Source organism: Chironomus tepperi, unplaced genomic scaffold (assembly GCF_022539635.2).
Source record: "Chironomus tepperi strain 1889 unplaced genomic scaffold, CSIRO-AGI_Ctep_v1 contig_11, whole genome shotgun sequence".
Classification (NCBI taxonomy): Eukaryota; Metazoa; Arthropoda; class Insecta; order Diptera; family Chironomidae; genus Chironomus; species Chironomus tepperi.
Genome location: NW_027226133.1, coordinates 1,238,808 through 1,266,601, shown reverse-complemented (window position 1 = coordinate 1,266,601; position 27,794 = coordinate 1,238,808). Strand labels below are relative to the sequence as shown.

The window sequence follows — 27,794 nt, the reverse complement described above, 5'->3', positions numbered from 1 at the left end:
TGGAATTGAATAATTTGGAGGGATTTGGTGGGTAAAAAGTTGAGAATTTGGATAAATTTGTGAGTATATTAAGGAACAGAATCAATGAATGGAACAAGCCAGGGGTACGCCGTTATGATCAGTCCATATGAACACTGCGCAGTCCAAATGGCCACAGGAACTAAAAAAAATTGTGAAAAAAAAAAGTTTTCTATTCTGATAATCACCAATCAAATGAAAAAAAAATAGTAAAGCTTTTTAAAGTAGAATAAAATTGTAAAAACTTTATTAAAAACGTGCACAAAAATCTCGCCAACATAAAAGTTCAATAAGATATCATTTACGGCTGGCAAATTGTAAAAAAAGAGAGAGAAAAAAAAAATTAAAAGAAATCATTTTTTTTTCTTCTGGCTAATGTGAACTTTTTTTTTTCTCCTCCAACATTAAGGGTGTATTTTTTTAAAGGTGAATTTCAGAATTTTTTTTTTTTTTTTTGATAACGATAAAAGTGTTCCCATTGAATGCCAGAAGTTGATGCAAAAAAAAAAGAAAAACGCCTTTAAAAAAGTTAAAATATAACCGATAAAGTGAATGTAATCAAGAATGATAAGCCACAACATCTCGACATGATATTCGGAAAAGTCAAAAGAATATTGAAGTGAAAGATATGAAAAATACTAATAACAAAAATAATAACCTATACATTAAGAAAATCGATATAAAATAATTTTTGAAGTGAAGAAAAATTCCAAAAAAAAAAAAAAAAAAAAAAAAAAAACACAAAAGTTAAGAAGAAAATTTAAATTAATTTATCTCTGTACTGATAAAAAAAAAATATATTCGCAAAACAAATGAAACAATTTTGTGTCGTTTAATGAAAGCAGTCCAAAAAAAAAGTTTTTTTTTTCAGTCACTTGAACCAATGATAATGAATTAGAAAAATATATAAAACATATACTAATACATAAGAAAAAAAATTCATATACTTATTTGCAAAGACGGTAAGAGAAAAAAATTCATTTTTTTTTTTTTTTTGTGCTTAATCGTTGCAATTGTCGATTGATTTTGAGACAGATGAAAATTATTTTGTGTGTTTTAATTAACCAAAAAAAATGTGACAATTAAAAAATATTATTGATTTAAATTTAACAGTCAGTAAATGGCATATGAAAAAAAATTCTGATTTTTTTTTTTCTTCTCAATTTTTTTTTATTTCAAATAAATTTGCCACAAGTGCTGCTATGCATGAGAAAAAAAAATTAATTTAAGAAAAAATAAGAGTGTGGAGAGTCACCGGAGATGGATGATTAGAGCGCATTCGTTGTGATGATGATTTTTTTTTTTTTTTGAGGATTTTCAATGGATTTATTGATGGATTTTTTTGATCTATTAATGGATGTGCTGAGTGAAAATTTCATTCTTTTTTTTCTAGCATTTTCTTGTCTCGTGAGGGAATTTTTTTCATGCTGGATTTATTAAAATGTGTCCAATTGCTTAGTTACATGAGTGAGCTTGATAGCGGAATGGTTTAGTACATCAGGACAGAATTTTTGCAATATCGACCCTGAGATCAAGGGTTCGAGACTCGGAATGGGAAATTTTTCACTTGTCCTTTTTCTAATCATATGCGAGCTTATAGCACCCCTTTGCAGGCTACAAGGGAGAAATGTCATGAAATGAGTGGTTTTAGAAGCTGTAGATATAGATTTGAGTGCAGTGGATAGACGAATCCTTTCTTACTAAATTGTCATTAGCTCTGAGATGTATATAAGACAAAGCTCTGGATCTTCAAGATCAAACCATTTCCATCTTACTCTGTTGCTGGTTTTGTCTCCTTACTTACTTATTTCGCTGGCTGTACAGATCAGCTGTGTTCCAAAGCTACTCAGTTAACGTCTAAATCTGGCACTATCGATGTCTGCCCTTTCTCAATTGCCAATACCAAGTGGCATACATTACATTGGGTCAATCAGCTAGTTTTTTGCACAATTTCTAAGTCCACAAGTTGGAAATCTATCCAATTGGATTCTTATGACACCTGAAAACTTCCTTAAAATTCCTTACAAATTTCTTCAATAAACAAAATTACGATTTTACGTTCATTTGACTTGTAAATTGTCGATTTTGATGTTAATGCATAGTGGGTAGTAATTTACTCTATTTAGTAATTCTTAGTATATATAAAAAAAATACTTTAATATTCACTAAAGTCGGAACTGCTTAGTTAAGTAAACAATATTCTGACAAAACAAAAATTTGACTTCAAATTGTTTCCAATTAAAACTTTTACGATTAAATTTTGGTCACGTTTGAACGAGGATAAAAAAAAATTATTTTAGTTCCCATTCCAATCGAGTTCATTCACATGTGAAAAATGAGAATCTCATCAGCATCAGCCCCAAAGTGAGCGGACACACCACACTCACTCGTGAAAAAAATGTCCGCTAAATGTGAACATATATGTATATACATATACACATATTTCTCGATAGAAATTTTCCGTATGATTTTTCGTGTATTTTTATCTACTTATTAAAAAAGTGTTGGGAATCATCATACATATATTCTCTCTCGGTGTTTATTTTTATATTTTAAAAGATTTTTTTTTTTTTTGGAAATTAGCACTTTTTTCAAACCTAAAACTGCAAATACATTGGAAGACAAAATTTGAAACTCTAGATAGACTATTGTTACTTTGTGGCTGTCAAGAATTTGATTTTATTTTCTTTCTTTGCTCGTATTTCGTCGATATTAATGAGACTTTTGGGTTTGATAGTGGTTCTTGATGGGATTGGATGGTCGGTAATTGGATTCTTATAAGAATTTCATGAATAGCGACTAGCAGGCAATGAACTTACTTTTAAAATCAGAGAAAGGCTCTAGAGCTAACTCTTGTTGTGTTAAGTATAGCTAGTAAACCTTAGCATTCAATCAGCTGGCTTTAACAGGCAAAGAGCTAGCTCTACCACGCAATGAGCTAGCTCTAGTCGGCAATGAGCTAGCTCTAGCAGTTAATGAGCTTCCTCTAGCTGGCAATGAGCTTCCTCCAGCAGGCAATGAGCTAGCTCTAGCAGGCAATGAGCTAGTTCTAGCAGGCAATAAGCTAGCTTTAACAGGCAATGAGCTCGCTTTAGCAGGCAAAAAGCTGGTTCTAGCGGCTCTCAACAGCAGAATAAGCTTAAGTAACGCTCGTGGGCTTACTCAAATAGTATATTTAAGTAGATCAAGCTCTTAAGAACATGCTCTTTGTCTGCTAGGGAGCACAGCATGTTCATTAGCCCGAACAGACAAGTAACATGCTCAATTACATATATTAACTGAGTTTACTCATGATTAGCCTCATACAGTTGAGCATACTCATTGTCTGTTAGGGTAGGATACCGCTAAGTCGGCATATCAACAGTTGTTCCCCATAAGACACATTGACGGCTGATGTAGATCCATTTTTGCGGAGAAAAATAAGATCCGCCGCATTGTGCCGCTCGGATTTTCTGTCAATTTACTGCTAAATAAACAAGTTTCAATTTCAAACTCTCATGAATTTTGCGATGATTTTTTAGATATATAGACATGTGCCGTGGAACAAAATTTCACTACAACTGTCTAAGATAAATGTGACTATGACCCGGTGCGCGATACTGAAATGAAAACAAAAAAAAAAATATTCTCAGATAATGTGATGAAGTTTCTTACATGAAAATCTTTTTTTTTTCTCTTTCTTCTTCTTCTTATTTTTTTCGTACAAAATATTCAGATTCGTTAGACGCCTGATGATTGACCTTGATACTTTTTTATCACTTAGGATTTTTCCCCTCACAATCATGCAAAAATCTATAAGTTTTACTCCTAATCGATAATTAATATTTCGTCTCAAGTCAACCTTAATTATTGGTTCTTATTAAATTGTAAATTAATAATTTTTTTTTTCTATCAACACAAAAACTGCATATGAGCTGACAGACATTGTTGTAATTTATTTGAAGGTCAGAATTTTCAATTCAAGAAAAAAATAGCTTGAAGATAATTGTAAACAAGATACTTTTATGAAAATTGTGTTTGATGATTCATTCAATCGTATACTATGAATATTAAGATTATAGGTTTTGGGAATCATATGCTTCAAACTTATGAATTATGAAGTTCTAGGAAAGTAGATGAACTTTAGGAGTATATTTGTGTAATTATATGAAAAAAAAACATTGTAGTACTTCCGATAAAATATTAATTGATTTTTTCCGATTTCATGCATGAGTCTGTCAAGTATAGAGGTTCTATTGAGATCCAGAATGAGATTCATTAATGATCAGAGCTCTGCAGAGACTAAGCAGAGACGGTTTTCAATTTGATTCAATTTTATTGAAGTTTTTGCTTCAAATTAGAGTTTAGGTCATTCATGAGGCGTTTAAACATTTAATGATATCAGGCTAGTGCTTCAAACCCTAGCAGACACATACCGTGCCCTTAAAAGCAGAGTAAGCTAAGCAAAACGCTCACAAGCAAGCTCTATTAGTATGTTTAAGATGAACAAGCTCTCCAAAGCATCCTAATTGTCGGTTACGGTAAACCTACGGATAGGACAGCATTGTTTAGCTGTATGACTACTAATTGTCAACCATCATGTAAAACTACACCTGTTATACCTAAATCTTTTGTACAAATCCTCTGGAATTCAATTTAAGTCATCCTTTCTAAACTTAACATCATTCCAATCTTGCAAGATCTTCTAACAGGCAAACAGCATGATTTCATGATGCATAACAACTCCGTCATGTTTCAGAACTACACTTTGATACCTAAAAGCACTCTCTTTGCCTATTATTGATCCACGAGATCATTTCATTAAACACGAATCATACCAAATTGAGTCAAGATCACGTGAAAATGTAATAAAATCAAAACAAAATAGTAAAATCCAGATCAAGTGATCTCTGTTGTTCTTATCACTGACTCATTCGTGTTATTAACAACAATCACCTCAATTTTTCATTCAAAATTGATCATTTTTCACAAAATGAAATATGATGAATCAACGAAGCTAATTGATGATTTGTGTTGTTTTTGGACGACAACAATCAATGACGAAAATTCCAATGAATTGTTGTGCATAAACAAAAAAAAAATAATAACATGGTAGTCAATATTATCAAAATAATAATAATAATTCAATTATATCTGGAAAAACCATAATACTTAAAAATGTTTACGATCGATTCAAGGAATGAATTTTTACTTTTTTTTGTGTCTGCTTTGAATATCCACGAATTTCAATAATGAATCAATTATTGAGAGCATTCTTGGATTCTGTAGTACAAATGAACATTTGTGTGATGCTTTTCCAGCAGTTTACATTCCCAGACATAACATTTGTTGTCACCTGATAAACAGTTGTTCTGTGTAATTTGCTACTCAATTTATTTGAACGAATTTTGTGATTCTAGGCAAACATGATAGTCTAAAACAGTGGTGGGCAACCTGTTTTGTGGCGTGGTACAACTTGGTAATAAGGCACGGCAGAAACCTAATGCGGCATGAGGTTCATTGCATTTTGGCAACATATAAGTGTACCGCGGCACACATTTTGCCCACCACTGATCTAAAACAGTGGTGCGCCACCTTTTCTGTGTTACGGCACACTTTGGTGGTAAACCACGACACAAACCGCACACCAAATGCGCTTCTAGGCATTTTGCCAGAACTTTAGTGTTCCGTGACACAAAGGTTGCCCACCACTGGCCTAAAAACCGGTGATTCCCTCTAAAATCATTACGATTCCTCCCTGATAACCACGTGAGATTTTACTTAAAAATTTGTCATTATGTTGAGCACTTTGCAGCTTTATCACTCTTCCATCTTTAAGTCATTCAGTCTCAATCAACAAGTCATTATAAATTGATCAAGATAAGATCTACAAAATTAAGTGCTTAAAATCGTGCACCGCATACGATTATTACTATCAAAAAGCCTTAAATGTTGGCGATATGAAATGTTTTCACGTCATAAATATTGAATTTCCGGAACTAGAAATAAAACGAGACTTTGGAACCTTCATACATGTCAAAATGTACACATCTAATGTCTTTCAATTTATCTACATGTATTAACATTATTATTATTTATTACTTTTTGTACAATGAGGCAAGAATAATCATTGTTCAATGACAGCTTCTTAAGCGCGAGCAGCACAGTGCGAATTACAATTTAGTCAACATCCAAAAAGAGTTCTCAATTAAATTTCCAATTTATTAGTAATTAAATTCGCATATACAACATCACATATTTCTCAGAAATAGCACAAGTAGCAAGAAAGCAAACAGAAGAAGAAGTAACTGTATGTGTGTATGCATGTATGTACATCTATATATTCAAATAATTTATTTATAAAACTGATTGACATAATAATGCAAGGTTCATGTTTATACCGATCTTATTAATATTCATTAAGAGCTGTACGCCGTTTCTTTGGAATTCAAATAGCAACAAACAGTGACGAAAAAGGCATAAAGTAAAATTAAAATGAATAAAAATTACCAAAATTGAATTTAAAAATATGAAAGTAGACTAATTGTGCGAGACACATGCTAATTGGGGATTCTAATTTGTATGGGAATTTCTTGGAGGTAATCCCGAGGTGCACAAATGAAGAAGGTGGCTAGGGAGCTTTTAAGGGTCAGCTAATGCTCTTGCTAACACCAAATGGAAGCCGACTTAGTTTGGCGTCCGTATGGCTGCCAAAAATTCGCAGAAATGGATGCAGTTGCCCAAAATATGCCTAAATGGAAGCTATAGTCATAAAGAAGCCAAAAAATAGGACCATAGTCCACCAAAACATAAGACCGTAATTCATATGACTATGGGTTACATTTTTTCAATAGTTTAACGGACTATGGTTCTATGGCTTATCGTCCATAAGACCACGGCTTCCATTTCTGCCTACTTTTGACAGCGGCATCCATTTCTGTCTATTTTTGACAACTGCATCCAATTCCCCCTATTTTTGGCAGTCATATGGAAGCCAAATGGAGACGTCTTCCATTTGGTGTTAACAGAAGATGTTCAGCAAAGCCTTAAAAGCTCCGCAACTGAGCCTTCTTCATTTGTGTCACTCGGTGCCAAAGATTCTGACTTTTTGAATTTGAAACTTGTTGATTGTGTGCAGAAAATCTGTGCGCATTTCAAAAAGAGATTATAAATTGCTTACATATATAGTATCAACACGCGTGCTGAGTGGATATAGACACAGAAAGGATTCCTTTTTTTCTTTTCTTTTTCTCAATTCATTCATTGATTTAAAAAAAAAATAATAATAATAATATATTAAATACATATCGTAAATTTTGTATAAATACACATATCCCCGCATGGTTGTTATGCTCTATCAATTTTTATTATTTTATATACATTCACAGCCTGCAGTGATAAATTTTTGATAATTTTTTTTGTTGTTGTACGACAATAAACAGTCATATATGGGTAAATCTCCGTAAGAATTTTCTATCAAAAAACTATGTTTTTTGTGAAATTCTCAAAAACTGGTTAATTTTTCTAGCTTTTTATACTCTTATATGGTAGAAAAAGTTAATTATGATAGTTTTTCAAATAATCCAGCTTTGTAAATGCTTTAATTAATGATTTATTTCGATTTGAAGAGCGTCTGATTGTCAACTTTACCAAAAGTCGATATTTTTATTTTCGATTTTTTTCTTCAGATATGAATTTTAAAGCTTAAAAAAGATACACAAAAGGTTTTCGCTCCTCTAAGCTTTCGTTATGTGCTTTTATTTAGTAAAAAAGATGTTTAATTAAGGAGATATTTACAAAAATCGTGTCAGAATGTCAACTTTTCGACGCATTATTGCAAAACAAAATGTGGTTTAAAACATAGATTTCCGTTAAAATTCGTCTACAAACAAAATAAATTTAATTAAATAGTACTTTTAAAGATCAAATTTTAATCCTAGATCTATGACAAACAATTTTTAGTCGATTTAGAAAATTTTTAGTCAATTTTTGCAGTTCCCTTTTTACGGAGATTTACCCATATATACACGCGAGTGAATGAGTTGAGTGATTAAAATTAATAGAGAAGCAGAACCGATAGTTTGTGTAATCAACTACAATGGAATATGTTTTACGCTCTTAACAGCTAGTTCATATCATGCATTGATAAATTGCCGAAAAAAAATATATATATAAAGTCACTTTAATTAAAATCATTTACTTGTTTCCCACACATTTTTGTGACATTGATTAGGCATCTTTTCAGCTGAAATAAATCTTTTAAAATGTTCAAGATCTTGTGTGATGATGATTAAGATGTGTTTTTTTTTGTGCAATTGGATGCAGTGTTGTAAAACAGGCAATTGGCACAGAAAAAAACCGTACAATTTATTGATAATTTGTATAGTTTTGTATGACTTTCCTTACAAAACCATACAAATTATCAAGAAATTGTACGGTTTTTGTCTACGACTTTTCTTTCAAAACCATACAAATTATCAAGGAATTGTACGGTTTTTTGTCTGTGACTTTTCTTACGAAACCATACAAATTATCAAGAAATTCTACGGTTTTTGTCTATGCCTTTCCTTACAAAACCATTCAAATTATCAAGAAATTGTACGGTTTTTGCTTTTAACAGGTGCCTGTTTTGCAACTCTGATTGGATGTATCTTGATGATATTATCTCATTTTGTCATACCCCAAAAAAAAGTCAGTAAGCATCACGTCTTGATAGTTTTAAGTCACCTATTCATAAATTATCTTTTGTATAGATTTTAAATAGAACAACTTAAGCCCTTTGATATCGTTTCTTTTTTTATAAAGATCAAAGAATCTTAAAGTACCTTAATATCAAACAAGGTAGAGACAGTTTCTAAATTTGACTAACTCATTCGACATAGACACTTATCAAAAATCGTGTAACATCATTAAGAGGTTTTTTTTTGACATAAGTCATTGATGAGGAAAAAGCGCCAAGTCCCGTGTTTTTTAAAGACTTTTTCATAATTTCTTCTTCAAAAAAAAAAATATAATTAGCATTTCTCAATGAAATGAGTTATGATGTTAGCAGTTTGTGGGGTCTTCTTGGGTTTATTCTTTGAATTTTCTTTAAAAAAAGTGAATGAACGTCTTTGAAAAATGAATTTTTAAGTGACACGAATAGCTTAACAAAATTTTTAGTGGTTTTAAGGATTTGATAGCAAATTGAAGTTGAAATTTCTGTCTTAAATTGATTCCTGAAAGGCATAAGACCTAGTAGGCTTATAAACTGGCCTTAGACCAAATTTACTCTAGTTTGTGGTCGAAATTCATCAAATGTGACCAAAAGCAAGAATTTAAGGAACCTGAAATTGAATTTTCATCCATTTCTACGTCCTGTAGCTTCCAACGATGCAGCAAAGTTACTTCGGATTTTGATTGTAAAAGTCAACTTGAGTTAACTTTGAATTCTGGATGCAATATGCAGATTTAGCAAAAAACTCATTCTACGCACATAAATAGCAAGGGTTAAAACTTGTTGAATTCTTGGTGGTTGGAGTAAAACAGGTGGCTTCGGTATTTAAACAAAATTGTTATTCATAAAGTAGCAATTTATGCTTCTTGAAATCCTGCACTTTGAATTCAAATTTCATTTCTCGTTCTAATCTAGGATGGCACACGACATAAAAAAGGCGACAAATCTGACCCCAAGACAGCTTGACTTTGGTTTTGGTCAGATTACACTGAACGGTCTCAGGCCAGTTTCACGCCGAATTTCTAAACATTTCTACACCATGTGTCTTCAGCGAATGACTACATAATGTACTGATATACCTATGTACATATATTAGTAGTATTTAGTCTGCATAGCTACATATATTGAAATTTACTTCTACGAACTTCTACAAAATATATATTTATGAATGACAGAATATCAATGACATAGCAAATATAAGTTAAGACAGACTAATCAAGTCCAATTTTCACTTTCTTGATCTTGCTCATTTTGAGTTTAAGAGGTTCTCTCCTAATAATTTAATTAGAATCTTGAAAGATCATGAAATATTTATAGTTTTGACGAAATTTTTTTGAAATATTGAAGCAGATTGGATAGGTCTTTGGCTTGGTTTTTCGTGAATTTCGGTCCTGAGCGACACATATGAAGGAGGTTCCGTGAAGAAGTCTCTAAGACTGTTTTAATAACCTCGAATGGAAGTAACCAATGTGTGGCGTCCAAATGGCTGCTAAATAGAACATTTCCTAATTTTCAGTCACAGGCCAGTCACGGGTTTTCCATCATTCGACATTTTATTCCAAAATTTCCTTAAAAATCAAGATTTTCCCTTAGTCTATTAAATTACTTAATTGCTTATCATTTAATTGCAGATAGACATCCCAAAAATGACCTTCATAACCCCAAAAATCTTGATCACTTATAATAATCAGCCCCAAAAAAACGACCATTTTAAATAAAATTAACACTCCATAATTTGCTTCACATGCTCGACTTGTGAATCTTTGCTAGTTATCCAGATTTTTTTGATTTTTTGCAATATTTTATTCATTACATCATTTTTTTGAGACCGGAACCACCGAAAAAAACACATTTCCTGTGAAATAAATTCGATCTGTTTTCATTTGATTGAATCGAAAATTGACATTTTTACTTTTTAAATCATCAGAAAATTTTAAATAGTATTTTTAGATATCAAGGGTATTTCAATTCCTTATCATCGACTTTATTTATGCGATTTTTCTAATCCGACTTTGACTTATTGTAAGTTTTTAGTGCAGTTGTGGGCAACCAGTGTGACGCGATACATTATTTTGTCATGAATCGTATGGAGTGTATGATTTCGGTCGAGGCTTACCATCAAGATATATCGCGGCACACAGGTTGCCCATCTCTGATCTAGAAACTTACAGGCAACCTCTGCGCCGCAGCACACAGCCATGAACCGTATGTCAAGTACGGTTTCCAATCAAAGCTTCCCACCAAGATGTGCTACAGCACACAGGTTAACCACCCTTGTTCTAGAGTATCGGGTTTTATCATTACTGTTTCCATTATCCGTTACACAACAACCTTCTAGTCTTCTGGAATTTGTGCTTTGAAGATTAATGCCTAAAATTTTTTTTCTCTATCGACCTTGACCAAGTTAATAACCTTGACCTATAAACCCCGAAAAAAATAAGTACTTTACTTCCAACATCATTTTTTTTACATAATTGCCAATGACAACGAAATTCATGTTTGAAATCTGATGTTGAAGCATAATTGAGAGAAATGGCTGAAGTGCTATTTTTTTGTTATTTGAAGGCGTTTATGGATTGGATTGTTATAGTGTTATATAATTCCAGTCTATTGACCACTTGAACTGATGAGAAGATTTATATTCCTTTTACTTAAAATAATTTAAATTAATGTATGACAACACTCGAGTGGCGTAAATTTACGAACTCAAGATTCGCGCGTGCGACAAATGGTTATGTTATTTTGGAAATTGATTTGGCAGAGATGTAGTATGGATTGAGGGGGGATTTAAGATTTTTGTATTGAGGATTATTAAGAGATTAAGCACAATTATATCAAGGAACACTGGAATTAGATGATGATTTTGAATAGAATGTTTGAAATCAGCTATGTACTTGATTATTTGTCAAACTGTAGTGTCAAACTGTTTAAACTGAATAATTAAGAATCGATTGATCATATCAAAAGAGATTAATTCATTTTGGTTTCATTCACAACTGGCGTTCATCAGAAATTCAAACTTGCATCTTAACCGAATAACACAAATCGCTTAATTGATCCAAAATCAGAAACCAAGTCGACGTAACTCTGACATAGTGTCGGATTTAAGGCGAATTTAATACAAGTCAGAGTGACGCCGAGTTGGATTCGGACTTTTGATTGATTAGCCGATTTGCACTATTTGGGGTTGATTTCTCGCCAAACAAAATCTTTTCAAATCTTACAACCGAAAATCCGGCTTTAAACCGACTTAACCATGATTCGAGGCCGGATTTTATTAGATCTGGCGTAGAACCAGAGTCATTCTTTTTTAGGGGTGGATTTGCGACAATTTTTGGAACGTGCGCCTTCCGGGTTCATAAATATCATTTAACGATTTCTGTTAAAATCTACTAATTTAAGCTTAAATTTAAAAATTCTCAAAATCTCTTAAAATTAATGCATAAACTACTGTAAAAATTTCAAAAATTTCCTCAAACTAAAAGTTGTGTAGGCCAAAAAAATATAAAAATTATGACTCTATAAAAACTAAGTATGTTCCCCTTTGAGAATTAAAACTCGGCATTAATAAGCCTGAGACAAATGACTCTACTGAATCAAAGATCCACAAACTCACACAGCAAAACTTTCTTCACGCGATCAGAATTTACTTAGCTCAGGGGTTGGCAACCTGTGTGCCGCGACTCACTAGTGTGTTTTTAAGGAATGGTCACAAATCGTATGGTTTACGCAGTTTCGGTCGAGAACTTCCGCCAAGATGAGTGTCGCGTATAAAAGGTTGCCTACCACTGACTTAACTAAATTGTTTATTGTGACTAATTTATCAACAAAAAAAAAAGATCTCTCAATATTTCGTAATCAATAGAATGCGTATGATGATTCACAAAAATGCGCTAAAATCGTTCACTTACGACGACTCTTACAGAAAAAAAGAATAAGAATAAGAAGAAGAAACATTTTTGATTTATCAGATAAAAAATATTTGTGAAAAGAAAAAAAAATGAAATAAAAAAAAGAAGGAAGATAGAGAGGAAGAATTTATATAAATTTTATTTTAAGAGACCACTTTCTCACTCGTTCATAAGATATTTTAAAATATAAAAAATCATTTTTTTTTCTTTATTTTTAGATATCAGCAGCTAAAGTGTGAGAAGGAGAGAAAAGGAAAGAGAGAGAAATTCCAAATAAGAAGCATTATTAAGTGAATGAAAAATAATATAAATATACATAATAAGTAATAGACGAGCAAAAGTAAAAGAAGGAAGGAGGCAAATATAACAATTAATAAAGGAATACATATTATTGGGAATGAGAATACTTAAATTCATAATTTCACTAGTAGTTAACAAATATAACTAAGCTTATAAACAAGAACAAGTAAGGACATCGAGCAGCATTAGCGGCAGCATCAAAGAAAAAAATTTCCTTTTAATATAATCAATTCAAGCAATAGATACGAAACAACTCGTGTGTGCAACGGCGGGCGATTTTTATTAAGATCGAACGACGGTAAAAAAGCACACATAATAATTTACATTTATACTGGCTCGTAACGGTGAAGCGCGGGGGACAACAGAATCTCCCGATACACCTGACGGTGGTCAGTCATCATCGTGTTGGTGGGCAACAATGGGGTGTTTTGGTTCAGCTAGTTCAAAACAGGCAGATTCAAATAGTACAGATGACTCGAAAAGTCAAAAAAGGAGGAGCGATGCTATCACAAAGCAACTACAAAAGGATAAGCAGGTAAGAGTGAATTTATTTTTTGAGATATAATCTGAACCATTTAATTGATAAGGCGTAGATAAAGAAATGAAGATAGTGTAGGAAACAGTTTAAAGGGGATAATTTGCTTTAGATCAGTGTTGTCTAAACTTTTTTTGTGGTATGGCTCACGTTGGTGATAAGCCACGACCAAAACCACACATAGGATGCAAATCATGGAATAGTATGCCAATGCGCACAGTTTGGACAATACTGCTTTAATAAGTTAGTGATCTATAGGAAGAGTAACTGACTTTATGACTTCTAATTCTGTTCAGAACCTTACTACTTCTAAGGTTCTACAGAAAAAGGACACTTTCTCAGAACATGAGTGAGATTCGAACCCACATCCTAAGATTTCCGCCCGCATGCTCTTACAACTGAGCTATAAGGGGATGTTCAGGAGTGTGACATAAAGCACTCTTAAACCTTACTAGAACAAATCCAAAAAGTTCTGATGATCTAGTTCAGGAAACACACGGCAACGATATGACCGAAAACCTCCTGTAGCTCGATTTGACTCTGATCTGAGGCTGAGTTTCACTGAATCTAGTCTGAAACCAGTGTCACACTAGGTTGTGACTGAATTTTCTACTATTTCCATTCCGTGTGCTTCCATAACTAGATCATCAGAAGTTTATGTGCTTTCCGGATTCATAAAAAGCATTTAAAGTAAATCTATATTTAATCAAAAATCTCATAATAAGATAGTATTTCGCAGATTATGCAGCATATTCACATGAATCTCATAATAGCAGAGGAATCTGCAATTGAAAACAAAACTTCAAGTGGTCATGCAATTTTATATATTACATCAAATTATGTATTAGTTCCTTATTACCTACTGTGCACTTTAAATATCAATACCACCTGTGATCATGAGATTCTTACAAAATTACTCAATGCAAGGAACTTTGTTGTAAAATTCCCCAAATTTCTCAACTGTATACGCCTTTTGCAAATATTTACCTCGACTATTTTCAACTCGAAAGTAATTTTTTTTTTGTGTATTTCATTGTAGGTTTACAGAGCAACACATCGATTGCTCTTGCTTGGCGCTGGTGAATCAGGCAAATCAACAATCGTTAAGCAAATGCGTATTCTACACGTGAATGGTTTCTCTGATACCGAGCGCAAACAGAAGATTGAAGACATCAAGAAAAATATACGCGATGCAATATTGGTAAATAGAAACTGAATGGAAAAAATAAGAAGGAATGAGAGGAATGAGATTGACATTATTTTTCTTCTTCTTTTCTTTACAGACGATTACAGGTGCTATGAGCACTCTAACACCTCCAATATCATTAGAGAAACCTGAAAACCAAGCAAGAGTAGACTATATTCAGGATTATGCTTCAAGTATGTTTTCTTTAATATTAAAATAATGATGATGAAAATATATCTGTGCCAAGTGCACCGCACGATATATTTGTGACTTTTTTTTTTATATGAATTTTTGATATATTTAATTTTCTTTTTATTTTTAGATCCTGATTTTAACTATCCACCTGAATTTTATGAGCACACGGAAGAGCTTTGGAAAGATTCTGGCGTACAACAAACTTTTGAACGATCCAATGAATATCAACTAATTGATTGCGCAAAATAGTAAGTGTGATTCTCAAGAGGATGTTGTTGATTGAGGATTGTAGACCAGATTTTTGAACTTTTTCATTCAGTTCATTCAGACAATTCAGGAATTGTCGAAGAAGTTAATAAGTATGCTTATTATCGTGAAAATGTTGGGGAATTCTTTTAGACATTTTTGAGTCTTCAAAAGTAACAAAACATGAAGTTATGAAGCTTCAGAGTTAAATTGGCTGTTTCACTGGTCCAAAATTACTTTTGAAGCATCTAACAAGCAACGAGCAAACTTCCATGATACAGAAATACTCATACAGTACCTAAAAGCAGTCTCTTTACTTAGTTAGGATGTTCAACTTCAAATCCAGGTTTAAATGCCATGTTTTAAGAGAATTTAGCCATTTAAAATGGTTTAAAAAGATGGCAAATAGTGCCAAAACTAGTTTAAGATTAACGCAGGGCTGACTTGGTACCAGGTCCACGTCGAATCCGAATTTAGATCGTTTTGACGCCGGTTTGTTTTAGGTTTTTAAACTCTTGTGCTTTCCTGATATTTTTAAATACTAAGCCTGTAGTTTTATTCAGATTTGATGCTAAATTCATCATAAAGTGTAATTTTTAGAGTTTCATTTCTTCTCGTGACAATTAAGACATTCTGTATTGATCTTTCAATCAATACAAGTCTGACAAAGCCCGAATCAAACCTTAGTTTAGGTTCTCATTCATTAAACATAGCAATATAGCGTCTTGAGACGATCAAGATATCGTAGGATGGTCTAGAGAACTCGATAATATTGGTAACTCTTATCAGCAGAATTCTAAGAAGACTAGTTGCAACTAGAGTTGTCAATTATTTGGGTTTTTACTATTTGTACAAATACCAAATACCCAAATATCGAGACCCCCAAATATTGTACAAATACCAAATATTTTCGAAAGTATGGATATGACCCTAAAAACATCTGAATTTTCAACAAAAATGCCTGTATATTCACGCTTAGTGTATAATTAATAATAACAATCAACTTAGAAGTAATGAAATTAATTGTTTTCCAAAGAATAATATTAAAAAATAACTAAAATATTAACTTTTCTTCAAACATATGATTAGGAAACTTCGGCTTAAAACATTCTATGCAGAGAATGATCGTTCAATACTTGTTAACGTAACTTGAATGGACTTCAATGAAATAAACCGCGCCTCTAACTTTTCAGTTGATGTCTAGATCTAAGTCTATTCATGAATACAGCCATTCTAATCATAAGGACATGAAGTGCGATTTGCTATCTCTTCGTCCTGACTTTCAAATCCACAACATGTGTTAAATTTTTGTATTAATTATATATTTAATCTCAAAAATTCTAAAAAATACTACATAAATTTGTTAAAAAATATCGCAAAAATTTTATCTTGGAATATTTTCAGGAAAAATTTCATACTTGCTTTACATTTAACTCTTATATTGGTGGATACAAATTATTTGGTTTAAAATTACAAATTATTTGGTGACCCAAATAGTTTCGAAATGGACCAAATACCCAAATATTGGTATTTGTAATTGACAACTCTAGTTGCAACTAGACATTCTAATAAACTCAAAATTCTGCAATTGGCCATTCAAAACATGACTTTAACGTTCAAAATCTGTAGTTACTTCCTCAACAGTCTTCATATTGCATACTAAGAAACGACTAATATTCTAATTTTCATTTCCACTTCATTGCAGTTTCTTGGATCGAGTTAGTGTAGTAAAGCAACCTAATTATACACCATCAGAACAAGATATTTTAAGATGTCGTGTCCTGACATCGGGTATATTTGAAACCAGATTTCAAGTGGATAAAGTTAATTTTCAGTGAGTATCGATAATCCATCACGATAATAATCAATTTATGAATTCACCTTGCAATTAATTGTCTTCAATTTCATCATTTTTTTTTTCTTCCTCCTTATTGTTCTACACATCTATTTCCATTTAGTATGTTTGATGTGGGTGGTCAACGAGACGAACGTCGAAAATGGATTCAGTGTTTCAATGATGTAACTGCAATTATTTTTGTGACTGCATGTTCTAGCTATAACATGGTGTTGCGCGAAGATCCAACACAAAATAGATTAAGAGAATCATTGGACTTATTTAAAAGCATTTGGAATAATAGGTAGGTTACGTTAGTGGATGTTATATTTTATTTTTATAGGCCACGATAGCCATGTGACAGCTGCTGCCAGTCATAAAAATTTATTGAAATAATTCTCAATCCTTGAGAATCATATTTAGTCCATGTAATGTGTTCATGATGGAAATATCAGCTATTTTAAGTAATGACTTCAAAGCTCTCAGCTTACAATTTCTAGAGATTAATGTTTTGGGTCGTTAAAGTATGTTAAGTTAATTATTTAAGGGTTAATTAGATATGAAGTGAACATCATTGTTGTCATAGTCTTTATTGGATCTGAATTGGTCCAGATTTAAATAGATTCATGATTACAGCTTTACAAACCGCAAACAATACACAAATCAGACAATTAAAAATCCAGTTAAAAGATTGTATCTGGGTACTGACATAGTCAGGTAAGATTTGCAATAAATACCTGCTTAGAATTCATTTCAATAATTAGTATTATTTGTTGAATAACACTGGATTAATGCCAACTAAGTGTTTGAATTGCGGTTACTGGAAATAAGTAAATATGTGTCAGGTTGAGGTCAAGTTCATCGTCATTGTATCTAATATTTTGATTAAATCGTCGAATTTTTACCTGTTTATGACTGGCAAGTAGCAACAGAATTGCTTGAAATTTTTAAATTTATTCCTAAGAAGCAAAGAGACCGCTTTTAGGGTCCGTAGTTCCGATTGGTCAAAAAAACGTTACAGCCAGTTGATGGCAAGCCAATGTCCAGTTTATGACTAGTTCCAGCGTATTTTTGTCCATCCGGGAGTACTCTTTTTGTACGAAACCATGCTCTTTGCCTGTTAGGTCATTAGACATTTACTAATAATCTTTAATTCCCTTCTATCCTTACAGATGGCTTAGGACTATCTCAGTTATTCTATTTCTAAACAAACAGGACTTACTAGCTGAGAAAGTAAAAGCACAAAAAAGTAAATTATCTGACTATTTTGCTGAATTTAATAGGTATCAAACACCAGGTGAGTTGATGATGATGATTTCATTATTATTGATTTATATTATCCTTAAATGTGTTAACAAGGGAAGTAAATTTAAGTAAATAACAATAAGTGAAAGAATCTCATGACTAATTGAATATCAGCTGATCGATTTTGTATTTTCTCTTTTGAGAAAAATTCACTGCGATTGACCATCAAGTTGATGAAAATGTCATTGACCATCAAGAGAAATAAAAACAATTTCCTATTTACCTCAATAAAATATTTACATCAGTTACACTGTAGCTTGATTGATTTTTTTTTTCGTACGATTCACTAGAAAATTCGAATTGAGTTTATGTGAGATTCTTCGGTGTGTAGGATAGAAAATCGATTATTATCTTAACTAGAATTTTCTAATCATTTTCGATGGCAGCGAAAAAAAAACAAGCCTTTAATACTCAATTTCCCTCGAAACAATCAATAGTCTTTAATTAGTCTAAATGGGATTCTTGAAAATATTTTCTGGCCTAAATGTCGTTTGATTGAATGTAATGGAGACGTAATTATCATGTGGACATAAATCCAGTGATGATTTGATAATTCTTGGAAATAAGAGTTTTCGCTGTATTGATTTTTGTTTTCCTGGAAGTTGGCTTTGTTTTTCTGATGAATTTGATAGCATTACCTATCTGTTAAGTCTCAATGGTTTTAGATTTAGCTTGAATTTAGGTAATCATCCTTATTTGCTTGATTTTTTGGAAAGACTTTCAAGATTTTAGCATAAAATTGAATAAAATTATCAAATTCATTATTATTTTGTTCACTGGATCTTCTAAAGCGTATGTTAAACCATTCACAAGCATCAATTTCACTCTTATTAGGCCACTGGATGTTCCCAAAACGGTTCTAAATCCATTCATTTATTCCACAAGCACCTGGAAGCTTTAGCAAATAAGACCTTGATCAATAATTATTAATTTTTCTACAAAACTTTCCATTTCTTCCAAGAAATTCTCAATAATAACACACAATTAAAACTTACTAATTAACATTCTTTAAATTTCATCTAATTTTAGCGGATGCATTGATAGAGCCAGGAGATGATCCAGAAGTGATTAGAGCGAAATATTTTATTAGAGATGAATTTCTGGTAAGTTGAATAAAAGAGTAAAAATTCATAAAAATAGAAGTAGGCTGAAAAAACCTTTTAAATAACGTTCAATTATAACTTCATGATGGGGGTGTCGTAATGAATTGCCCACGTAATTTACGTCTTGTCATCGCAATCATAAGAATTTTTATAAAAAAAAGAGTCTTTTTTTAAATTTTTTGATCATCGTAAGCTTCTTAAATGCTAAAATTAATTGTTTACTACGCAACATTAGAAATAAACGTGGTTCTCTGTTTATTTTAAGGCTCGAAATGTAATCAAAAATTTTAGCTTATTTTCTGAGAAATGTTTTTTCACGTCATTTGGCAATTCCAAAGTTGTTACAAATTTTTCCTGAAAAAAAAAGTAGATCAAAAATAATTTCCATGGCTGTCATAATAGGTTGTAAAACATATGGGAATTGCCATGAGTATGCTTTAAAGAAATTTTCATTGCAATTTTGTGCTGAAAATTGTAGCGCAAGTAAACAAGTTAGGGAAAATTTTAGGGGAAGAGTTTTCGGAAGCATTTATTGATTCGTTGATGAAAAAGAACCTATGTAATCTATTGTAAGGGAACGTTCCCCGAGCGGCACAAATGAAGAAGGCTCCGATAAACTTTTTTAATAATACCAAATGGAAACCGCCTCCGTTTAGCGTCCATAAGGCATTTAAATGACCATTTGACTGCGGATTTCATTTATTGTAGTATTATTAAAAGAGGTTTAGAGTAGTCTTCGAAGTTCCGTGGTGGAGCCTTCGTCATTTGTTTTGCTCGGGTTCATGCACAACGCTAATGGTGTGCAGTTTAGATACGAGTTACAAATTTTGGTTCATTTATTTTGTTAAGAAGCGTTACGATTGGGGCGAAGGAAGAAGTGTAACATGTTGAGCCCTGATACTTTTCATTTAGAACAAACGAATTTCAGTGTTAACGCCTTAGAGTAGGGGCTTAAGAAAAAGCTCTAGAAAAAGATTAAGCTTTACGTAATTTCGAACTTTTCCTAACACAATTTGTTCACAAAATTCAAAACTTAAAAATAAACTTAAAGTAACCATACTCAGAACTCACCCTCCGGCAACGTTTCCCACTACCTTTATTGTTCATGCATTGCTTGTATTCCGGAATAATCCAAGTAAGAGTATTAAGCGAACGATTTCTTACTTACTGACTTCACTGGCCTTAAATATCAATTATGATCTATGGTGGTCCATAGGCTTAGGTGCCGCAAAAAGTTTCAAGCCTGTTGGTCCTTTTGCTGGCTTCCGCTTGCCTCCAAATGACCCCTTACCTCCGGAAAATTCAAATTACAAGTCTCAACAATTCTAACTATGTACACCCCCTCAAAAAAATTCCCATAAAAATGCGCTAAATACACCCTCATTTCCCTTACTCACGTTATGTAGTTAATTTTGTTAGAATTTCCTGTATTCAAAGAAAAAAAAAAGAGACACACATTATTTATTGCACTGTATGTCTCAGCCTCATTTCTATATGTATTTTCAACATTGATGTACGTGTATATTTCTTTATTTGCAGCGCATATCAACAGCGAGTGGAGATGGTAAACATTATTGCTATCCACATTTCACATGTGCAGTTGATACAGAAAATATTAAGAGAGTGTTCAATGATTGTCGAGACATTATTCAGCGAATGCATTTACGCCAATATGAACTTTTATAAATTTATTTTTCTATGATCATAAAGTGGATATATATATACATAAAAATATATATATTTAAAAAAATGAAAAAAAAAATGAGTATAAAAATAATTTAAAAAAAAATAAATAATGGAAAGCAGTGAAAATACTTCTTAAGAGATAAAACTTCATACAGTATGAGAGATGCAAAAAAAAAACATAATAATATAAAAATGAAATTAAGTCATCAGCACATGTATATCCAAGAAACACAGATTCTTTTCCCAAAAAAAAAAAAAAAAAATTGATAAAAAAGTATGAAAAATGGTATGGTAGATTCAACTGATAAGCATTTACACACACAAACAAAAAAATAAAAACATTATGAGAGAGATGAAAATTCTACCGAAGATAAAAACAAGCTAAGTAATAAAAAAAAATGATTCAATAAACGTACACCATTAGTTAATTTAATTTTTAATTACATACATATATATATATATTTTATTTTCTTTAAATATATATATTTTTTTGAGAACAAAAAATAAGGAAAAAAAGTGAATTTTTTTCTATAAAAAAAGGAAATTAATAAATTGAGGAAGTATAATTTTTATTTGATTGAATTAAATAAGGTGAAATTCAAGAGTTCATTACTGACATAATTTTTAAGAATGAATGAAAATGGAGAAAATAATAAGAAAAAAAAATAATAATGTTTATAACAAAAATCGATTTGAATATTAAATATAGTTTACCGATGTTTCTCATACTTCTCACTTCCAAAACAAACAAAGAAAAAAAAAAAAACTCGACATTAATTCTTTTGATAGTAGATTATTAAGTTCATTTCATTTTCCTCGAAACAAAAAAAAAATAATAATAATGGGCAACATTAAACTCCTGCAGAGAAATGAGATGAATAAGGAAAAAGGCAGAGTTGTTATCTGATTGCAGCTTTTTTTGGACTAACTGATTTGTTGTGGAACTCAATATGTGATTTTTAAATCAATTTTTATCGGATCTCGAAGATGATTCAAATTTCGAAGTGAAAACCTCAAAAACTAAAAAACAGAACAAAGTTCAATCAAATTTAATAGGAGTTGATGTCGACCCCTAGCAGGCAAAGAGCGTACTGTCAAGATCAGAGTAAACTAAGAGTAAGGCTCTTGAGCATGTTAAACTAGTATGTTATAAAAGAACAAGCTCTAGAGAGCAGCTAAATCCAGCTAAATCGTAAGATATCTCAAATATTCTAGTAAAATTTGAGTAAAATGTAATGTAGTGTGATAGCAGCTAAAGCCACAAACATGATTATTGCGTATTAGGATAAGGATCACACTGGTAGCTTTGCAGCTTTGATTAAAATGAATCTAGGATTTATCAATAACAATGGTAGCTAGAAGCAGTTAATTTCAGATGATTAAAGCAAAAAGTCGATCCTAAATTTTAATTTTCTCGAAATTTACATGAAGTCGAGTTGAGTTACTTCTGAATCAGAGCAACTTCGCGAAAGCTTAAGGCGAGAAATGTTTGGAATTTGGAGTAGAGCTTGAAGTCGACTCTACTTTTATGTGGAATCGAGTCGATTAGACTTGACTTTTTCATACAAAATCCGAGTCGACTTCGATCTCTTATTTTAATTTCAAATATTCCTAAATAAGTAAGGATGCTCGGCAATCTAGGCAATTTCACTCAAGAATGTACCGAAGATTCCTCTCAAATCAAATAACAACTCTGCGTCCAAAACGATAACAAAGATAAAGAAAAATGTTTCCTTTAATCATCAAAACAATGTAATTTTGAGATTGTTTTATAATTCATACCCATATATACACAAATACACACATTACATTTACACATTTTGCATGCAATTTTTATTTTTTTGAATAGCAATATTTTTTTTTTCAATTTTTTATTTATTAATAAATTAAAAGAAGATGAAGATGATGAAAAAAAAAGGAGGAAGAAGAAGCGAATGAGAATGTTAATTATGTATACAAGAAAACGCACCATTTTATTTAATTTCTAGTCAAATTTCAATTTACATTGAAAACAAAAACAAAAAAAAAATTAAAAAATCTTTCTACTGTTGCCAAAAAAGAAGAAGAAGAAGAAGAATTGAGAAGAGAAAGGAAATTTATTCGTTAATCATTTTCGGTTTAATGCATTGGATTTGCAGCAAACACTTTTTAAGCTTTTATTTTTCTTTCTTTCTTATCTTAAACTTTTCTTTTTTTGTTGTTTCATTAACTTTATCGGATCGAGGGGTGTGAAAATATGCTTTTTGGGGTTGGAAGTTGTTCCTCATGTGAAGTGGAAAAATTCTTGATAAAGTCATTAAAAATTCAGGATCGTAAAATAATAACAGAATCGCTTAGTTAAATTCTAAGAATTTTTTCTCCTTTCTTCGTGGAAGGAAGTGCAGGTGACATTCCGTTGTTCTTTTCCTTACACATGTCAACAATGAACTGAATTCTTAGGCAGAACTTGTTAAATTATTCAACGCTGTCTATGCAAAACATTGATTTAGTGAGTTGCATGGTTGCTTTAATTCTTATTGAATGTTTGAGTTGAATTGAATGTTAAGTTGCTGTGAATATTTGAGGATTTGCATTGAGTTAATTGAGAGTTTGGATTACAAAAGCTGAATTCAGTTAATTAAATTGACAAATTTAGTAAATCAGTTGGCTTAATTCAGCATTAAATACAATTCAGCTTCGTGATTCATAAATTTACAATCTGAATTTAATAAACAAATGCTTTAATAAGCTGCATCTATTAAAATCAATCAAATGATTCAGCAAATTCTAAGTTAAACTAGCTGAATTCAATCAATCATATTCAGCAGCTAGATTTTTAAAGTAAACAATCAAATTAAGTTGAATTTGGCAATTATCAAGCCGAATTATTGAAGAACAAGCTGAATTCAGTAATCAACAAGCTGAAAAGTTTGAAAATATGCTGAACATTGCAATTATCAAGCTGAATTGTGCAAAAATCTGCTGAATTCAGTAATCAAAAAATCATATTTAAAAAGAAAAGTTTGAGAAATCTCTTCCAAATGAATTAAGCAAATCAAAACTCATTTAAGCAGCTCATTAATCCAAAGTTATTGACTTTTCTATCTGAATTTTCCAACTCAACGAACTGAATTTAGCAATCAAAAATCTATTTTTAGAAATTTTCGCATTTCAATAAACTTAATTCGACAACTCAAGTGTTTCGAAAAGTTTAATTCAGCTTGTAAAAAGTTCAAATATGAGACGTCATTTATGAATACAATTGAAAATACTAAAATTCATGGAAAAAACCTGCGTAAAAATTTTAAAGAGATACAAAATCCCATCGAAATGTTTACAAAAAATTCATTCATAAAATACAACAACAAAGCTCACAGCGACCCCATAATCCTATAAGTTCTAAAGCAATTCCTCCCCTCAAAAAATAAGTATTTATTTCCACCCCTCACAGCTTCAAAAATAAAAAAAAAATATTGCAATTGAACGAGCTTTTTCGTAATTTTTAAGCTTTACTGAGAGAAAAATAATAAAAAAAATAAAGAAGATTTAAAGATTTTTTTTTTATTATGAATTATTAGATGAGAAAAAAAAATTTATATGCATTCACTTGTTGATGCTGCTCGTGAAAATCCTTTAAAGCGATCTTTCTACCTTTTTTGTGAAGAGTAAATAATAGAAAATGAGAGAAGAAATAGATATATTTATACATTTTATTTTTAAAAAAAACTGTTGATTTACTGTTATTTTATTATTATTATTATTACTAATTATTATCATTATTATTCATTATTATTATTATTATTATTTAGTCTAATTGCTTTAAAAAATATTCATTAAAAAATAGATGAAAAAAAAAAGAAATTAAAGTATGGTCCAGAAAAAAATGGGTCAAATGGGAGTTTTTATATTCATTGACATTTCAGGACTAGTTTGTGGTCTTTCAGATACTATTTTTTGATGGAATCTTTTATATTATTGGTAGGTAAATGTATTTTTCAAGAATTACTTTTTCCATGAACTTTCAATAGCCTTGAAATAGATTAATAAGCAATATTAAGATCCTGAATGGATTTTTGACATTTTTCATCCTCGGCAATTCCAAACTGGGGTAAAATTTTCTAATATAAAACCCTATAATGATGATTCCAAACTATAGGTATACCACATTTAAAATAACTTATTTTAAGGGTTGGACGGAAAGCACATGGCGTAGAAATTGTCGTAAATTGGGCTCCAGGGTGACTTGACTCTGATTTGAAGCCGGATTTCATCAAATTTGGCTTAGAGTCAGAATAACCTTGTCTTGGGACCGGATTTATCGGATAGTTCTACACTGTGTGCTTTTAAGTTGATTTCTTTGAGCTCTGCTAATGAGAGTATGAGCTAGATGCAATGGTGAGCCACCTGTGTGCGATGAATCATATGCCGTGTGCGTCGATGTTTACCACCATAGTGGACTTGTGCACAATAAAGGTTGCTCACCACTGGACTCGATTATATCCAAGAAATCGATCCCTGAACCAACTTTATGTCTATTTGAATCTATTTTCCGAAATAGAATCATTCACAATTACTTCAAATTTCTTCAATCTCTTCAATAACTAAATGATCAATTATTAAACAAAGCTTGAAATTTGATTCAACATTTTCTGGACCACACTTTGTTAACAAAATAAAAAATGATTTTTCATTTCAATTTAATAAAAAAAGGAGAAATTAAACTGCTTGTACTCCCCAGGTTAGGAAACAAAAAAAATTATAAAGAAAATATTGTAATGGACATATTCATTAAACTAAAAAGAATTAAAAAATGTAGAGGATATGCGAAGTAATAGCAAAAAAAAAAAACTGAAATTAAATTTCAAAACTTGAATAGCAAAAAAAAATGTAATAATAAGGAAAAACAATTGATATTTCTGTAGTTTCTTTTCTACTGTGCTATTCTCCCAAAAAAGAAATCGAAAGAAAAAAAAATCTTTAAGCCTTTATATGAAAAAAAAATAACTTGACTTCTTTTCCTGGGTAGATTCATTAACAAAATTAAAAATTATAAGTAAAAAAAGTTTAAAAAAAAAAAATCATGAATGAAATGCAGGATGGTGGCTGTTTGGTTTATTTGATTTGTTGTTTTTTAAAATAGATTTTTGTGTAATTTAACGGACTTTTTTAATTTGAAAATTACAAACTATCTAAAATCAATCATGTTTTCAATAATTTTGCTACATTTTTCAATTTTAAAGAGTTTTCTGCTCAATTTTGATTAATTTTTGAAAGATTCTTTATTTTAAAAATAATTTCAGCAACATTCAGCATTGTTTACTCAATGACTAAGCTGAACAGTGCTTAATTTAGACTATTTCAGCTGAATTACGCTGAAATTTAGCTTAAAATTTTTGAATTTAACACAACTTTTGTAAAAAATGCTGAATTCAAAATAAATTAACTGCTGAATACTTTGTTCGAAATAAGTTAATATAAAAATGCTGAATTTAGTCCAATTTAGCATTATAATGCTGAATTTAGATCAACGTAATTGAATTTTTAAATTCAAAACTATTTCACTGATTAATGCTGAATTCATCACAGTTGATATGAACAATGCTGAACTCTTTAGACCAATATAATGCTGAATTCAGCTGAAAAAAGTAAACAAATCAGATTAACAGTTCAAAAATTCAATTTTCAATCAAATAAAAGTCAAATCATATAAAAATCTCAACTAAAAACAATAAATTAAGTAAACCAATTTGTCAACATGCTGATAAAATGCATAAAAAATTGAAAATGATAATTGTAATAAGTGTTTTACAAAACATATTACCATTTTTCACCTACAAGAACAATTATTGTAAGTACACAGTAAGTAGTACTAAAAATAGATCTTTAGATGGAGGATAAATATAAAAAATATTATATTTACATCAATTGTTTATAAAAAAAATGAGAATAAAATTAAAAAATCTTTTTTTTTTGTGAAAGGAAAATTTTTTTATCAAAAAAAAAAAATTAAAATAAATAAAAAAAAAACTTTTAGAAAGTAATCTGAAATGCAATCATTGTCTAACGTTAAATAAGTAATTGAATTGAATGTGTTTTAATTTTTATAAATAAGTAACAAAATGAAGTAATAAAGAAGAAGAAGACACATGAAAAATACCCGAGAAACATCAAAATTTGAAAAAGCTCCTAACCTTAAAATTTTGTTGTATTATTTTTTGCTGCTTATTTGCTGGTATATGACTTGAAATTTGATTGATTAGGTCAGTGGTGGGCAACCTGTGTGACGTGTCACACCAATGTGTCACAATGAACCGTATATGGTGTAAGGTTTTGGTCGAGGTGTGCCTAGCTGTACCACCAAAGTATGCCAAGTTGTATCACCAAGGTGTATCAAGGCTTGCCGCCAAGGTGTGCCACGATCCACCAAGGTTGCCCACCACTGATTTAATCAGTCAATAATGAAGATTTCATTCAAAAAGACGCTGCTGTCTCATTTTATAGCAACTTTATTTTCAATCGCAGTAAAACTGCAATTCTAGCAGCTATAATAAGCTTTAAATAATCTGTTCCTATACATGCACCTGCAATTTTACAACAACAAAGTTTTCTTAGTTGCATTTTCAATTTTTGTTGATTTCTCGGGAGCCAAAAATCTCCAAAGCTTAGCTCTATAAGGACTCAATTTTGGACATTTTTGGACCAACTAGAAAAGAAAATATAATTAAATATATCAAAAGGATGCAAAAAATAATGTTTAGGACAAAAAAAGTATAGAAAAGTGTTTCCGAACAAATAACAAAT

General features: G+C 31.1%; 1 protein-coding gene across 4 annotated transcripts; it reads left to right on the top strand.

Annotated features, from left to right (window-relative positions):
• Nucleotides 1-170: 170 nt before the first annotated feature.
• Galphas (G protein alpha s subunit) lies at nt 171-27,794 on the top strand. Of its 4 annotated transcripts, none has more exons than XM_070635533.1 (11): nt 171-444; nt 890-980; nt 12,843-13,459; nt 14,499-14,660; nt 14,743-14,839; nt 14,968-15,088; nt 16,792-16,920; nt 17,045-17,224; nt 18,093-18,217; nt 19,255-19,328; nt 20,868-27,794. In XM_070635533.1, the coding sequence occupies exons 3-11, from the start codon at nt 13,343-13,345 to the stop codon at nt 21,012-21,014; spliced, it is 1,152 nt and encodes a 383-aa protein (XP_070491634.1). In that variant the 5' UTR covers nt 171-444; nt 890-980; nt 12,843-13,342; the 3' UTR covers nt 21,015-27,794. The 4 variants fall into 4 exon arrangements, with proteins under 4 accessions (XP_070491634.1, XP_070491615.1, XP_070491607.1 ...); XM_070635514.1 differs by having other exon boundaries at nt 582-980; XM_070635506.1 differs by having other exon boundaries at nt 568-980.